Here is a 15,769-nt window from a genome sequence, read left to right on the forward strand (position 1 = left end):
CATACAGCCGGTGGGGTTGTTGGAGACATGGGGTGCGTCTAAGCCAAGACTCCATGGTATGGAACATCGATGGTGGGCAACAGGGATCAGGCACCCAATCTCCGTGTGTCCTTGCAGATTTGTCATACCCCCATAGGGCATGGGGTCTGTGTGATGAGATTTGAGCTTTGAGGAGGACAGGTCTGAGGGTGGGACTGTGCCTGAGACAGCTGACCATAGGAGACAGAACTAGACAGAGCAGTCAAGTGTCACCAGCGTCTCCCAAGCTTGGCTGCCCTTGAGAATTGTCCAAGCAGTGTGGATGCCCTCGGCCTCCCGCTAAAGGGCTGGGCATCTGGCCTTGACCATGAGAAGTCCCCAGAGCTGGGGACAGAAGCCCAGTTGCTTGTCTGACCCTTGTCTGCAGGCCTTCACCAGCGGCGTGAGACGCTATCTACAGTACTATCGTGCTTGTGTGCTCTCCACGCCGCCCACCCTCAGCCTGCTGACCATCAGCTTCCTCTTTAAGAAGCTGGGCCGGCAGCTCAGGTGAGGAGGGGCCGTGGGGTCAGGGCGTGGAGAATGTGGGGGAGGGGCCGCAGCAGCCTGATCCAGCCCTTTGGGCCCAGGTACCTGGCTGAGCTGTGTGGCGTCGGCACTGGACTCCCGGGTACCAGCGGCAGTGGAGGGTCCAGGGCCACCTTCCCAACTGTGAGTTGGCCACTGCCAGCAGGGGGCCCAGGTGGAGAGGCTGGAGGCAGGGGAGTGTTGGGGGCAGCCCTGTTGGTAACCTGCTGACTAGTAAGGATGGGCTCTTGCTGGTGTCTGTAGGGCGTGAAGCTGCTCTCGTACTTGTACCAGGAAGCTCTGGACAACTGCAGCAACGAACACTACCCTGTCCTCCTGTCCCTGCTGAAGACCAGCTGCGAGCCCTACACTCGGTGAGGCTGCGGGCGCGCTTTGGCCCTGGTGGTGGTGGTTCCGACTCACAGTGACTCTGTATAGGGTTTCTGAGGCTGTAAGGCTCATCTTTCTCCCATGGAGCAGGTGGCAGATTCGAACTGCTAACCTTGCAATTAGCAGCCCAACTTGGAACCACTACGCCACCAGGGTTCCTGGTGTGTTAAGAGTTAGCAAGGCGGGAGTTTTCCAGACATGCTCTGTGCACCCGAGGTGAACTTGGAGCCTTGGTACTGCCCAGCTCTCTCATCTGTGATTCCCCTGCTCTTGGGGTTGTGACCCATGGCTGCTGGGTACCGATGGCGTCTTTAAAAGTTTCTGTCTCTTTATTGTAAGAATCAGTGTTTTTGATAAGGCAGATGTGGGCTTGAGAACCCCTGGGGACTAGGTGAGCCACCTTGCACCTTTCTGCTGCAGGTTCATCCATGACTGGGTGTACAGTGGGGTCTTCCGGGATGTTTACGGAGAGTTCATGATCCAGGTGAACGACGACTACCTGGGTTGCAGAGGTAGGTGGGCAGCCTCTGGGGCCAGTTTACACACTGTGGGTCCGGGCTCAGGCCACCACCAATGTGTGCTGCCGCTTGTCCCATGGTAGATAAGTCTTACTGGACCCACGGCTACATGCTGATTTCTGAAGAGGTGGAGGACTGCGTTCCTGTGTTTCTGAAGCACATCGCCAACGATGTGTACGTCTGCGGGAAGACCATCAACCTGTTGAAGCTCTGCTGCCCCCGGGTGAGAGCGAGTGCCTCCTGGTTGTGTTTGTGTGTGGCTGCGAACGTGTGTGTGTTTGTGAGCCTGTGCAGATATGTGGCTCTTTAGGATAAGCCCTGGACGACGTACCACCAGGTCACCAACTGCTCCTCGGAAACCCGGTGTGGGGTCGCTGTGAGCCAGAGCTGACTTGATGGCACTGACCGACAATGACGTGTGTGCACATGTGTGTCCATGAGGGGTCGCGAGTGTGTAAGCACGCATGTGCACTAGCATTTGTACCATTAGGTGTGCACGCGTGTGCCCCCTCCCCAGCTGTGGCATTTGGGCGTGTGTGCTCAGTCAGACCCGCTGAGCAGTGAGCTGGGTCTGTCCATCTGTGGGGCTCACGCGGCCCTTCTCTTGGCAGCATTACCTGTGTTGCTCTGACATCCCTGTTCCTCGGATCTCCGTCATCTTCTCCCTTGAGGAACTGAAGGACATTGAGAAGGACTGTGCCGTGTATGTGGGGCGCATGGAGAGGGTAGCACGCTACAGCTCCGTCAGCAAGGAGGAGAAGGTGAGGGGCGCAGGGGGCGCGCCTTCCTGGGGGTGACTCTGAAAGCCGTCCTGCGACCAGAAGGAATGGGTAGGGAGATTGGGAGTCGGGGTGTAGGGACCAGCAGGTCCTGTTTGGGTCACCCACCTAGCTGCCCCTGCTGCTCCTTTTGGGGCCCTGTGATTGAGTGACTTCCTGGAGGAAATGGCTGGCATGGCCTGTTGGCTTTGCTAGCTCGGACTCTGAGCATGCTGTGCCCGGTGGGGCAGGGAGTTAGGGAGGCAGTTAGCTGCTGCTGATGTCATTTTTAGGAACTTCGTGTGGAAATCGCAAAACAAGAGCTAATTGCCCATGCCCGAGAGGCAGCGTCCAGGGTTCTGAGTGCCCTGAGCGGTAAGTGTGCTCGGTCATTGCCCTGGTGGCCCTGGGGTCTGTCTCCAGAGTCCAGTCACTGAGCAGTTTCCTCTGCAGACCGGCAGGTGTCTGAGCGCGTGGCCCTGGACGCCCGGAAGCGAGAGCAGTTCCAGAGGCTGAAGGAACAGTTTGTGCGCGACCAGGAGGTAAGTAGGCTGGCGGCGGGGTCTTCGGGCTCAGATGTGTGGTGGTCTCAGGGTCCTGCATCCCAAATGCTGTGTGTGTTTGTGTGCAGCGACGCCTGGCGGCCAGACAGGAAGAGGCTGCTGACGACTTCAGCTACGCCCGTGAGCTCCGCGACAGGGAGAAGCGACTGCAGGCCTTGGAGGAGGAGCTGGAGCGGAGGGCCAGGTGGGCGGCGCATCGCTCTGTCTTAGCGATGACTCGATTTTGTTCTTTGACATTTTATTCTGAAAGGGTTGACGTGAACCCCAGATAGAAACGTAGTTGGTCCCCTGAGCCCCTGAGTAGCTGCCACCGGACTCAGTAGTTAGGAACTTTTGCGACTCTCATATCTTCTCAGGTGTCGTCAAGACGCCTTTTCATAGCTGATCTGCATGACCTCGGATCCAGAGAAGGTCACGTGTACTGTTGGGCTGTATGTCTTTGTCTCTTCTGATGCTAATTGGTTCCTTTCCTCTGAATTACTGTTCAGCTGGTTGTCGACGGGTTGGCCATCTGTGTGGCACAGCGTCCAGGGTGCTGGGCACACTCTGTCCCCTTGTGCCTCATCTGCCTGGCCCACTCTTCCTGTATTTCCTGTGAACCGGACATTAGAGCTGGAGTCTCATAGGCCCAGTCTAGTGCTTACTTTGTTGGCTGAGTCATGATTGTAGTAGGTGTATGAGCTGTCTTAGGTACTTTGAGCTCTTATAGCAGAAACACCACACATGGCGGAGGGGGTGGCTTTCACAAATAGGAGAGTATCCTCCCAGTGCGGAAGCTACAAGTCCGAATTCAGGGAGCCAACCCTCGGTGACGCTGACTCTGTGTGGGCTTGGGGAACGATCGTGATTTCCTCTCAGCTTCTGTTCGTGTGTTCTTGGCATTTATATGCTGTGTGTCTTCCTCCTCATCTGAGTTTGCTTTTTGATGGTGTTAACTCTGTGGTGGTTATGTGCCGTGGAGTCGGTTCCGACCCATAGCGACCCTGCACAGGGTTTCTGAGGCTGTAAATCTTTATGGGAGCAGAAAGCCTCTTCTTTCTCCTGCAGAACAGCTGGTAGTTTCAAACTGTTGACCTTGTGGTTCGCAGCCCGATTTGTAATCACTATGCTACCAGAGCTTCTTAGGACTCCATGTTAGGGGTAAGTTAATTAAATGTTTGACCAAATATAGCAGGCTAATTTTTAAGTTGGTAATTAAAAAAAAAAAAAAAAAAGATTTATGCTGTATTTATATGAATTATATTGGGTTTGATTATCTTTTTTTTTAAGTTGGTGATTTTGTATGGCCTATAAATGATGTTTTGAATTTTGGCAGAAAAAGTTTTCCCACCCCTGCTATAGAGTGTTGCTGTGAATCACAACAGACTCCACAGCACTTAACAAACATCACAATTAATTCTGTTAACCACTGACAGCTGAGTCCTGTAGGCCTCTCAGCATCTTCTCCCACCTTCTCTTACCCAGACCCAGCAGGGCAAAAACGATGTTTGGTGGGAATTAGAGACGATGCCTAGAAGAGACATTCAGCAGCTCGCTCTTCCACCGCAGTGCCTACGAAAGTCGTCTGTTACGGTACAAGGTCTCTGTTGTTAGGTGCTCTCGAGTCGCTTCAAACTCATAGTGGCCCTAAGCCTGCCCGTCCTGCGTCATCCTGACCATCGTTAAGTTTGAGCCCACTGTGGCCGCTACTGTGTCACTCCGTGTCGTGTGCAACAAACAGCATTATGAGAAAGCTTGAAATGCTGTGAGAATTACCAAAGTGGGACATAAAGTGAGCACGCACACGCCGTTGGAAGAGTGGAGCTGAGAGGTTGGTCCGATGCTGGCTTGGGACAGGCTGTCAGTTTGTAGAAAGCATAATGTCTGATAAGACAATACAGCAGAGTACCAACGTCAGGTGTGCCTGTGCCCCAGCAACACTTGGGGTGTCTCTGTCTTTGGGGGCAGTGCTGCAATGAGCCCTGGGGCACAGGGTGTTTGAGTCCCCGATTTCACGTCTTTGAGGTACATGCTCAGGAGTGGAATTGCTGGGGAAAGTGGTCATTCCTTTGTACTGTTCCCAGGCACGGCCAGACTTGTCTCCGCAGCAGCTGCACCATTTTACATTCCCGCCAGCATCGCATAAGGATTCCAGTTTCTTCTCTGCATCTTCACCAATACTTCTGGGTTTTGTTTTCTAAAATTAAAGAACCAATAGATCTGTTTTGGAAGAAGTGCAGCCAGAGTGCTCCTTGGAGGCCAGGATGGCTAAGCTTCATCTCTCCTACTTTGGACATATTGTCCGGAGGAAACAGTCGCTGGAGAAGGATGTCATGCTGGGTAAGGTGGAGGGAGGGTCAGAGAAAAAGAGGAAGACCCCTAACGAGATGGATCAGCCAGGTGGCATCATTGATGGACTCAGGTGTGGCAGCGGTAGTGAGGTTGGCCCAGGATCAGACATTGTTTCGTTCTGCTGTGCATGGGGTCGCTATGAGTCGGTTCCGACTCGATGGCACCTAACAACAACAACAAAATAATAGTTACCTAAGTAGATGTACTCTGGTAGCGCAGTGGTTATGAATCAGGCTGCTAACCTCAGGGTCAGCAGTTTGAAACTCCCAGCTGTTGCGTGTGAGAAAGATAAGGCTTTCTGCTCCCGTAAAGATTTACAGCCTCGGAAACCCTGTACAGGGTCACTATGAGTCGGAACCGACTCCACGGCACATAACAACAAAAACAAGTAGATGTAAGGAGTCCTAGTGTTGCCCTATAGGATAAACTGCTAACTGCAAAGTCAATGGCTCAAACTCACCAGCCACTCCTTGGAAACCCTACACAGGTTTTCCAAGTGAGTTGGGAGGCATTTAACAACAACAAGAAAGTAGGTACACAGTGGTATCTTTGATTTGCATTTCCCTTATCACTAATGAGGAGCACAGAAGGGGCTGTAGGGTAAGCATGGGACTGCTAACCACAAGGTTAGTGGTTCAAACTCACCAGCCGCTCCAAGGGAGAACCATGAGGCTTTCTGCTTCTGTTAAGATTCGTAGCCTCGGAAACCCTGTACAGGGTCGCTGTGAATCAGAACTGACTCAATGACCAGCTAACAACAACAATGAAAGGACTGGTTGTGCAGTGGTGAAAGCGCTCAGCTTTGAGCCAAAAGGTTGGTGATTCAGACCCACAGCCGCTGTGTGGAGAAAGGTGATGCAGCCTGCTGTCTGTAAAGACGGCGTCGGGCAGCCTTGACTCTGCCCCTGAGTCAGGGCCGCCACCGTGGGTCTGAATGGACAGCACTACTTTCCTGTTCTTAATGACTAATGGTGGCCAGACTTTGTATCTCGTGCTGTGGACAAGTTCTCAGGAGGGACCAGTCCCTGGAAAAGGGCATCATACCTGGTAAAGTAGAGGGTCAGTGAAATAGAGGAAGACCCTCAACGACATGCATTGGCACTGTGGCGGAAACAATGACCTCAAACCTAACGATGTGAGGCTGAGGCTGAGGCAGGAGCGAGCCGTGGTTTGTCCTGGTGTGCAGAGCGGCACCTGACAACGACAACATGGCCATTTCTAGATCTTCTTTTCAGAGATACGTCTATTTCAATCCTTTGTCTATTTTTGGGTTGAATTGTCTGTTTTCTGTTGTTGAGTTATAAGTTATTTATATGGTTTGGATGCTAATCCCTTATCAGATATGATTTATAAATGTTTTCTCCCATTCTATGGGTTCTCTTCATTCTTAATTGATGTACAAAAATTTTAATTTTGACAAAGTCCAATTTAGTTTTCTTTTGTTTTCTGTGCTTTAGATGTCGTATCTAAGAAGCCATTGTTCCATCTAAGGTCATGAAGCTTTTCCCCTTTGATGTTTTAAAACAGATTTATAGTTTTAGGTCTTAGATTTAGATCTTTGATCCATTTTGACGTGGTTTCTGTATGTGGTGTGAGGTATGGGGCAAACTTCATTCTTTTGTACATGGCTTCCACTTTCTCAGCACTGTTATGCACATTACCCGTTATATAGGCTGGTATCCAAGTTAAAGAGAGTTGGTTTTGAACTCAGTTGTGTTCCACTGATGTGTTTATCTGTGTGCCAATACCACACTGTTTTGATTACTGTGATTTTGTAGTAAGTTTAAAAATTGCAAGTGTGAGTCTTCCAACTTCACTCGTTTTCAATATTGTTTTGGCTGTGTGGGGTTCCTTGCAATGCTGTGTGGATTTTAGGATGGAGTTTGTGATTTTCATGGGGATCTCACTGATCTCTCTGTGCTGTGAGTGGTATTGTCATCTTACCAAGGTTGGATCTCCCAGCCCATGAACTTGGAGCATCTTCTGTTTATTTAGGTCTTTATTTTTTTCAGTCATGTTTTGTAGCATTCAGTGTACAAGCTTTTTATCTCCTTGGATAAATTTATTCCTAATTATTTTATTCTTTTTGATAACTTTACTAAGTGAAATTGTTTTCTTAATTTCCTTATGGGTTTGCTCATTTTGTGGTTATTGTTTTATCTTGTGATTTTTCTAAATTTGTTTACTATCTCTAATCCTTGCTTTGTGGATTTTTGAGGGTTTTCTGCTTATAAGAAGTAGATTCATGGCTTCCTTTCCAGTTGGGATACCCTGAATTTCTTTCTCTTGTCTAGTAGCTCTGACTAGAACTTTGCAGCAAGGCACCCCAGGGTTCAGTGGTAGAGTCCTCACTTTCCACGAGGCAGTGCCTCCATCAGTGGGAGCTTGCTGCTGCTGTGATATTGAACAGGTTTGGACAGACGTCTAGACCAAGATGGACTAGGAAGAAAGCCCTGGTCATCTGAGTCAGCCAGGTGAAACCCTGTGGGTCACATGATCTGACTTGCTCTGGTCGTGGGAATGGCACAGGACTGGGCCGCATTCACTCACCCCATTGTGCATGGGGTCACTGTGAATGCAGGGCTGATAGGGCAGCCGCTACCAGAAACAATGGAGCATCCGTCAGTGCCGTGGAGACTGGGAGCAGTGAGAGTGGTTGACTTATCCTGTGCCCATCTCGGGGAAGAGCAGTCTTCCCACCGGTGAGTGTGTCTAGACTTTCATATGCGGCCTTCACCCTCACATGCAGTTCTCTTTCACTCTTTATTGAGTTTTTTATCTCATGAAATGGTGTTGAGTTTTGCCAGAAGTTTTCCTGCATCCATTCCACGGATCATGGTTTTCTTTTTGGATTCTATCAGTGTGGTGTAGTGCATTACTGTTTGTGTGTTGACCCATCCCTGCAGTCTTGGGTTAAGTTATACTTGGTTATGATGTTGTTGCTGTCAAGTACAGTCGAGTCGTTTCCAACCCATAGCGACCCTGTATAGAGTTTCCAAGCAGCGACTAGTGACCTTGAACCTCCGACCCTGCAGTTCAAACCCGCTTTGCAGTCCAGTGCATTAACCCACAGCGCCACCCCAGGACTCTGGTTCTGGTGTCTAACCCTTCTAGTACACTGCAGAATTGGATTGGCTAGTTTTGGTTGCCGTTACTCGTCTGTCAGTGTGTTGTACTGTGGTGGCTTGTGTGTTGTGATGCTGGAAGCCATGCCATGGGGATTTTTAACCTAAGTAAGGTCCATGTTGGTGGACAGGTTTCAGTGGAAGTTCCAGACTACGAGAGACTAGGAAGCAGGAGAGGTGGACTCCTCAGAAGGTTTAGCCACAGACATAGTCTCAGAAGATGGAAACACATGTCAGCTATAGGGCTGGAAGGGAAGCCCCGTGGACTGGAAGGCATTCAAAAGAAGACTGGGAAAGAGCTGCCTCCTCAAAGTAGAGTCGACCTTAATGATGTGAATGGAGTAAAGCTTTCAGAACCTTCATTTGCTGTTGGGGCATAAATGATCCGCATAATCGAAAGCCTTTGCTTACTCACTAGAACACCGTTAAACATCTTTCTGGTATCCTCTACTTTCAGCCAAGATCCATCTGATGTCAGCAATGATAGCCCGCGTACCACGGCCTCTTCTGTGAAACTGGCTTGAACCTCTGGAAGTTCTCTGTCAATGTGTGCTTGCAGCTGTTTTTGTATTACCGTTAGTAAAACTACTCGCATGGGATGTCAAAGAGATTGTCTGCTGATTCCCACATTCCATTGGGTCACGTTTCTTTGGAATGGGCACAAATTCAGATCTTTTCTAGGTAGTTGGCCAGGTAGCTGTCTTCCAAATTTCTTGGCTTAGATGAGTGAGTGCCTCCAGTGCCGCATCAGTTTGTTGAAAGATTTCGGTTTGTAGTCCATCAATTCCCTGAGCCTTGTTTTTGCCCAATGCCTTTAGTGCACCTTGGCCTTCTTCCTTCAGAATCATTGGCTCTTGATCATATGCTACCTCTTGAAATGGTTGAACATCAACACATTATCCTGGATAATTTTCCTGGATAATAGTGTACTTGAAGCAAGTGGGTACTCTGCTGCTGTTGCAGAATAGCGGTTATGTCTAACTGAGTTATAATGTGGCTCAAGTCCTGCAGTTCCTTACTGATTTTCTGTATGCTTGTTCTATTGAAAGTCAAGTATTGAAGCTTCTAACTGTGTGGAGCTGGCTCTGTATCCCTTCTGTCTGGCAATTTTGTTTCAGATATTTTGGGACTCTGTTGTTTGATGCAGATATGTTTGTAATTGTTGTATCTTCTTGCTGAATGGAATCTTTTGTCACTATTAGAATGCCCTTCTTTGTCTCTGATATCTATTTTGATTTATTTTACCTGATAATAGTATATCTACCTCACCTCTCTTTTGATTATTATTTGTGTGTACTATCTCTTCAATTCTTATCTATTTTTATTGACGCTTCCTCTTGTGAATTGAATGAAGGTTTACAGTTTGTTTTGCATTCAACCAATCAGACACTTGCTTCATCTCAGTGATTGCAATCCCCTCCATCTAACAGTTTGCCCACTTCTTCCCTGTGATTCCTGTTTCCATTCCAGCATCCTTCTCATTCCGGTTGTTCAGCTTTAGGTAAATGTTGCCCTGGTTATTTTGAATGGTTGATTGCATGGTGAGTGTACCTGACTAGTGTTGTTGGTCCCTGTACATACCAATCTACTGCTCAGCAGAGAACTGGGCCCCGAGGATGAGTTCTGTTTCAGACATGAAAGGTGGTGAAGGGCCATAGTCTGGGGCTCCTCCAGTCTCTCTGGCCAGTACGGAGCATTTTGTTTATAGTTTTGAGTTTTGTTCCATATTTTCTCCCATTCTGTCTGGGCCCTTCTAGTGTACTCCCTTTCCGAGCAGTTGATCGTGGTAGCTGGGCACCATCTAGTTCGTCTGGTCTCAGAGTCGTATACCTGCTCCATTGGTCCATTGCACTAGTTGATTCCAAGCATCTTCACATTTTTATCACTCTTTCTTCTGCAGATGAAGACGCCAATAGTTCCACCGTAGATGACCCCTCGTGAGTTTTGATGATCCCAGTCACTACTCACCAAAGTGGGATGTAGAACATGGTGTTTGTGGACTCGGTTGGTCCAGCTGACCGTGGTGTCCCCTGAGCCTGTGGTCCTGAGCTCCCAGCCCCAGCAGCTCATTGTCTTAAGATGTTTGATAAGATCTAAGAGGTTTTATCATCCTGTCCCCTGGGTGCTCTACCACGTTCATAGGTGTGTTTGCAGCAAAGGGACAAATTGTTGTTGTGAAATGCTATCAAGTCAGTTCCAGCTCACAGTGACTCTGCATAGGGTTTCTGAGGAGTCATGGGTTTGAACTACCAACCTGGTATTTGTTGTTAAGTGTTGTTAAGTGCCGTCGAGTCGGTTCCGACCCATAGCGACCCTGTACAGGGTTTCCGAGGGTGTAAATCTTTACGGGAGTAGAAAGCCTCATCTTTCTCCTGCGGAGCGGCTGATAGTTTCGAACCGCTGACCTTAAGGTTCACAGTCCGATTCGTAACCACTACGCTACCAGAGCTCAGCAGTCCAGTATTTACCCTACAGTGCCACATCAGGGCTCACATGTACAAATGTGCTTTTTCAAATCCTTATGCATACATGTGGACAGGCTCCTGCTCTTCCTTGCATTCCTGTTCAATCTGCATGTCTGTCCACGTACCTGCCCACAGAACGCTTGTTGCATACATAGCAGTATTTACCTCTTTCCCCTTGCAAACTCCTTGTGTTTTTACCTGTCTTCATCATTCTTCTGCCAGCCTCCCTTTTCTTGGATATTGACATCCCTATCACTCAAGTTAACACTCTGGTAGCGTAGTGGTTACAAATCGGGCTGCTAACCTCAAGGTCAGCAGTTTGAAATTACCAACTGTTCCATGGGAGAAAGATGAGGCTTTCTGCTCCCGTAAAGATTTACAGCCTTGGAAATCCTATACAGGGCCGCTATGAGTCGGAACCAACTCCACGGTACTTAACAACAACCCTCTAGCCAGAGTCGTGGTGTGGAGCAGGATAAGCACTGGACTGCAAGGTCGGTTTGAACCGCAAGATCAGCAGTTCAGATGCACCAGCCACTCTTCGTCAATCCTGTACAGGGTCACTATGAGTCAGCTGACTCCACAGCAGGAAACCGACTGCCCTCTAGCCAGTGAATTAAATTACTTTGCCTTTCCTGCCATCCCTGCTGAGCATCATAGAATGCTGCTTTTAGCATGGAACTTTTTCTTGAGTGTAAAAATCGTCCCAATCCTTTTATGATTGACTGATTTTACTCTACATAATGTTCTGCATAGCCTGGCCTTTTTAAAATAAATTTTTTTTGAGTTTTGTTCCACATTTTATCCCACTCTGTCCAGGACATTCTACAGCGATCTCTTTCAGAGTCATTGACAGGTAGCTGAGCACCCTCTATTTCCTCTGGTCTCATGGTTGTAGAGACTGATGTTCCTGTGGCCCATGAATCCAGTAGACTAATTGAGTCCTGGTGTGACGCTGTAGAATCGGCACTAGAAGCTAATCGCACTCCTTATACAGGTCTGTTAGGAGTTGGCACCAACTCCACGGTACTTCTTCCAATGAGCAGTTGGTCCCAAGCACCTTCCGTTTCTTTTACTCTTCTTTCCTCTAGACAGGGACAATACTTCATCTTAGATGTCTGCTCATGAGCTTGTGAGATCCCAGTCGCTGCTCATCAGTCTCCTTCTTTCTTTTTTTGTTTAGAATAACAAAAAATATTTTACCAAAACATAAGATTTACAGACATTTCAAGACAAGCCATACAAAATAGTCATAAGCTTTTTCTTGAAGGAAGGATTCTACACTTGGCAGCAAAGTCACAATGTTATTAGTGAAGGCTGGGATGTTTGTTTAATTAGTGTTCCCATTTTGGTTGAAACAATCAAGTCTTGTCCATCTACAGCGTCTAAATAAAGTTAGACTTGGCTAGAGGGTATATTCTAAAGAACAACTGGTTAGCTGCTTTGAACCAACGCAGTTAGGTCACCATAAAAAGGGGGAAAGGAGTGCATAAATTTAAAATTAAACTACCTCCCCCCTCAAACAAAAAAGTAAAAGAAAACACCCAGAGCCCTGCAGCTAACCCTGACAATCACCTTCATTCACTGTGCTTTATACTTAAACCATGATGGGGGAGAAATGAATCAAGGCAGAGAGGGGTCACTGCTTTTAAACATTTAACAACAATCCAGATGGTACTTCTCGCCTCTGCTCATGCTGTACGACAGTTAATCAGGGCAAGACAGATTTGCTAATGTGCATTTAATCACCAAAGGACTGAACGTGTCTGGGCTTTTTTTCTGTAATGTTTCTTAGCCTGTGCCCATTGAATGCAAACAAAAAAGGAGGACGTCTTGGCAGAACAGGAGAAGTGATACACACTTGATGATCAAATTGGTTCAGATACTATTCCTGGCAGAGAGCCTCCTCCGTTCGTCTTCCACTGCGCTGTTCCATCACATCGTTGGCTCATGGATTACCTGGGCCGGGAGCGCTTCACAAAGCCTGGATGGATAGCAGAAGTGTGTGGCTCTGCGGTGCTGGGGACCACTTCTCTTTTACAATAGCCAAACATGTTCTTCCCAGCTTGTCTACAGTAGGGTGATACATTTTGGTCACGAAACGAACTTTAGGAGCTGCCATTGGGTATTCTTCTAGAAAGAATAGTTCAAGTTTAAAAGTCCCTCCCTCAAAGGAGGAATCCTGGGGCCAGCAGTGACCACATGAAAATATCAAGCGCTACTCTCATCTGGTTCTGCCAGCAAATGCTGGGTTTCCTAGGAATCCTGTGGGGCAGCCCTGCCGTCTTGTCAGATCCCGAGTTCGGCCTCTGCTCTTGTCTCCGGCTCTGTTCGCCTCACACATGAGTGGAAGTCCTCTGTCTCCTTCGTTCTGGAAGGACAGCTTTACTGCCTATCACATTCCTGGTTGATGGTGCTTTTCCTTGAGCACTGGCAACGCCCTTGCCTTTTTTCTGGTTTCTCATCGGGTTTGGCACGTTCCTGGCCTACGATGAACTTGTTAGCATGTTTGATGGCGTTCCACAGGTCTCTTGGACTCTCTTCAAGTGTTCTTCATTCTGTTTTGTTTTTCTGCTTCTCAGACTTGGTAATTGTACAGTTTGCTCTTGTGTTGAACCTCCAGACTGCCCTTCTCATTTCTGTTACCATTCTTGAGCTCCACAACTTCTGTCTGGTTCCGGTTTATTACGTTGACGTCTGTTTATTGACCTCCTTTTGTTCATGCATTTCCCTGATTTTCTTTAGTTCTTTACCCACTGCTTCCTTATCCCAGCATATCTGAGGTAGTTGGATTAATGTCTTTGACTAGTAAATCCAGGGTCGGGGAATTCCTAGTCAAAGACATTAAACCAACAACTTGGATTTTCATCAAATTCGTTTTCTCCAATGCATGGACCACACTCCTGGTTCTTTGTATGTTTCACAGCTTTTTGTTGTGTATTAAATGGGGTGCTCCCAGGGGCTACTGGTGTCACTTCATGAAGGCCCCGTCCTCTTGGTTCAGTGACTTAGACGGAGTTTTTGCAGAGTGTGTGTATTCTGGTTGGCTGTGGTCACTGAGGGTTCTGCGGTCAGTCAGTGGCCTGACCGGTTCTATGCTCGCACAGACAGAAGCTGTACTGGCTCTTGAAGTTACCCCCGGAAGAGGCCACTGCTCTGGGAGGACCCAGGTGTTGCACTGGCCTCAGGGTCCTGCTGGACCAATTGAGCTTATCGGAGGACATGCTCCTCACTGCCATCACTGTAGGGATGCGGGTTACCAGGAAAGAGAGCAGCCTGCCTCGGTGGCAAGCGCTCCTCTGCATGTGTTGTATCCGAGAAGGTTCCAGAAGGCTGGATCCCATTGCCCTCTCTAGTTCTCGTGTGGTGGGAGGGTAACTCGGGTGCCTCCAATTTCTTCCACACCCCAGTCTAGGGACTGTGTTTGGGGCTGGTGCTGCTCACTGGCTCAGAGACGCAACACCGTTAGTAGTTGGGGGGAGGGGGGCGCGGTGTCAGGTGGTCACTGCGGCCTAGCCTTGGATGGGCCTCGCAGAGCCCTGGGAGGAATTCAGTGGCCTGGTGGCTGGCACCTGCAGATGGGTGGATGCCAGGCTCCACTTCCCGGAGGGCGCTGGTGATCTCATACAGGTGTGGACCATGTCCTCTGGTGCTGATTGGTATCAGCTTCTGCTGCCAGGTGCCATCTTGCAGGCTGGCCGTCAGAGAAGTCTGTGCAGGGGGCGGGGGGTGGCGAGCCAGTGGGACAGCTGAGTGACTGACCTCCGACCCCAGGCAGGTGCTGGTCGAGCACTATAGCCGGCTGTCGGCGGAGGCAGCGCGCCGGGAGCAGAAGGCGTTGTGGAGGCTGCAGAGACGCCGGCTGGGTGAGGCGCGACGCTGCTTCCTCCTGGCCGACCAGACACGCCTGCAGGTAGCTTTGGGCTGTGGGTCCTAGAGGTGGAGACGGAGGGTCAGTGTACTGGTGCTGGCTGGCCATCCAGGCTCCGCGGGCTTGACATCTGAGGCCGGGTGTGGAGGCTGAGGAGGCGGCGGGGGTGGCTCTGGTTTGTTCTCAACCTACAGTGGGCACCGCCTACATTGGGCACTACCTTCGGTTCCAGGAGCTGCTGCAGGATGTGTCGGAGGGGACGTGCCCACAGCTCTTGGATGAGTGCCTGCCTAGGGCAGGGGTGGTGCATCCCCAGGTGAGGGGGAGGGTCCTGATGGGTCCTAGGGGGTTGGCACCTTGTCTCCTGGATTCCTGTTATACACCACCCCAGGGGCAGGATTACCTGCTCTCCTACACACTTGGCACCTGGGGGTGATGTTAGGTAACCAGGTGAAACAAAACCCTGTCCCATATACCCGTGTGTTCCAGGTCCTGTCTCAGGGTGTGGACCCCGCAGGTAGAGCCCGAGGCCATGAAACTGAACCTGCAGAGGAGCATGGGCCTGTCCCGACGCCCTGGTCCCCAGGGTCTCCCACAGCAGTTGGCCTCAGTGTCCAGGACTTCTTGCCCAGAGGCCTAGGGACAGAGCAGCCTGTGGAATGCAGCGGGGCCTCTGTCCCAGGGAAGGCCCCCCTCTTGCCAGAAGTCCCTGTTTTGGGGGAAGCCCCTCTGCTGGAGCACGCACTGATGACTATCAGCTCAGACCTGCCTTCCTCGACTCTGGGGGTGCTGCCCACAGCAGCCGACACGCAGCCCTCGCAGGTGCCTGAGTATGACTTCAGCACTGTCCTGAGGCCAGCGGTGGCTGCCCCAGCCTCTCCAGGGTCCCTGCTGGCTCTGGAGGGGGACTTGGGCAGCGAGGGGCCGCAGCTGCAGTGGGACACCTGCACAAATCTGGGTCCCTGGGTCCCTGAAGTGCTGGCATCTGGGCCTGCAGACAAGGAATGCAGCAGTCTTCAGGACCAGCTCCTTGGGCACATGTCTGAAGGCAGTGTGCCCTCCCAGCCTCAGGGGAGTGTCCACGGCCACGTGTCTGATGCCAACATTAAGATTGAGGAGAACGTCTCGGACGTGGCCTCCTCTCGCCCCCGGTGGAGCATCCACGGCCACGTGTCTGATGCCAACATCAAGATTGGGGAGAA

At 49.9% G+C, this 15,769-nt stretch overlaps 1 protein-coding gene across 1 annotated transcript in view; it reads left to right on the forward strand.

Moving 5' to 3' along the window:
- The window catches only part of TUBGCP6 (tubulin, gamma complex associated protein 6), a 38,090-nt gene that overhangs the window by 19,414 nt on the left and 2,907 nt on the right, over nucleotides 1-15,769 (forward strand). Inside the window, exons 5-16 of the mRNA XM_006876414.1 lie at nucleotides 407-528; nucleotides 609-690; nucleotides 811-920; nucleotides 1,357-1,448; nucleotides 1,538-1,677; nucleotides 2,066-2,215; nucleotides 2,506-2,587; nucleotides 2,666-2,754; nucleotides 2,844-2,959; nucleotides 14,471-14,609; nucleotides 14,800-14,883; nucleotides 15,057-15,767. Of these exons, the coding sequence (XP_006876476.1) occupies nucleotides 407-528; nucleotides 609-690; nucleotides 811-920; nucleotides 1,357-1,448; nucleotides 1,538-1,677; nucleotides 2,066-2,215; nucleotides 2,506-2,587; nucleotides 2,666-2,754; nucleotides 2,844-2,959; nucleotides 14,471-14,609; nucleotides 14,800-14,883; nucleotides 15,057-15,767 (1,917 nt within the window). The remainder of the gene's footprint in view (nucleotides 1-406; nucleotides 529-608; nucleotides 691-810; nucleotides 921-1,356; nucleotides 1,449-1,537; nucleotides 1,678-2,065; nucleotides 2,216-2,505; nucleotides 2,588-2,665; nucleotides 2,755-2,843; nucleotides 2,960-14,470; nucleotides 14,610-14,799; nucleotides 14,884-15,056; nucleotides 15,768-15,769) is intronic.

This window comes from Chrysochloris asiatica, unplaced genomic scaffold, assembly GCF_000296735.1.
Source record: "Chrysochloris asiatica unplaced genomic scaffold, ChrAsi1.0 scaffold00378, whole genome shotgun sequence".
In the NCBI taxonomy this organism is placed as follows: Eukaryota; Metazoa; Chordata; class Mammalia; order Afrosoricida; family Chrysochloridae; genus Chrysochloris; species Chrysochloris asiatica.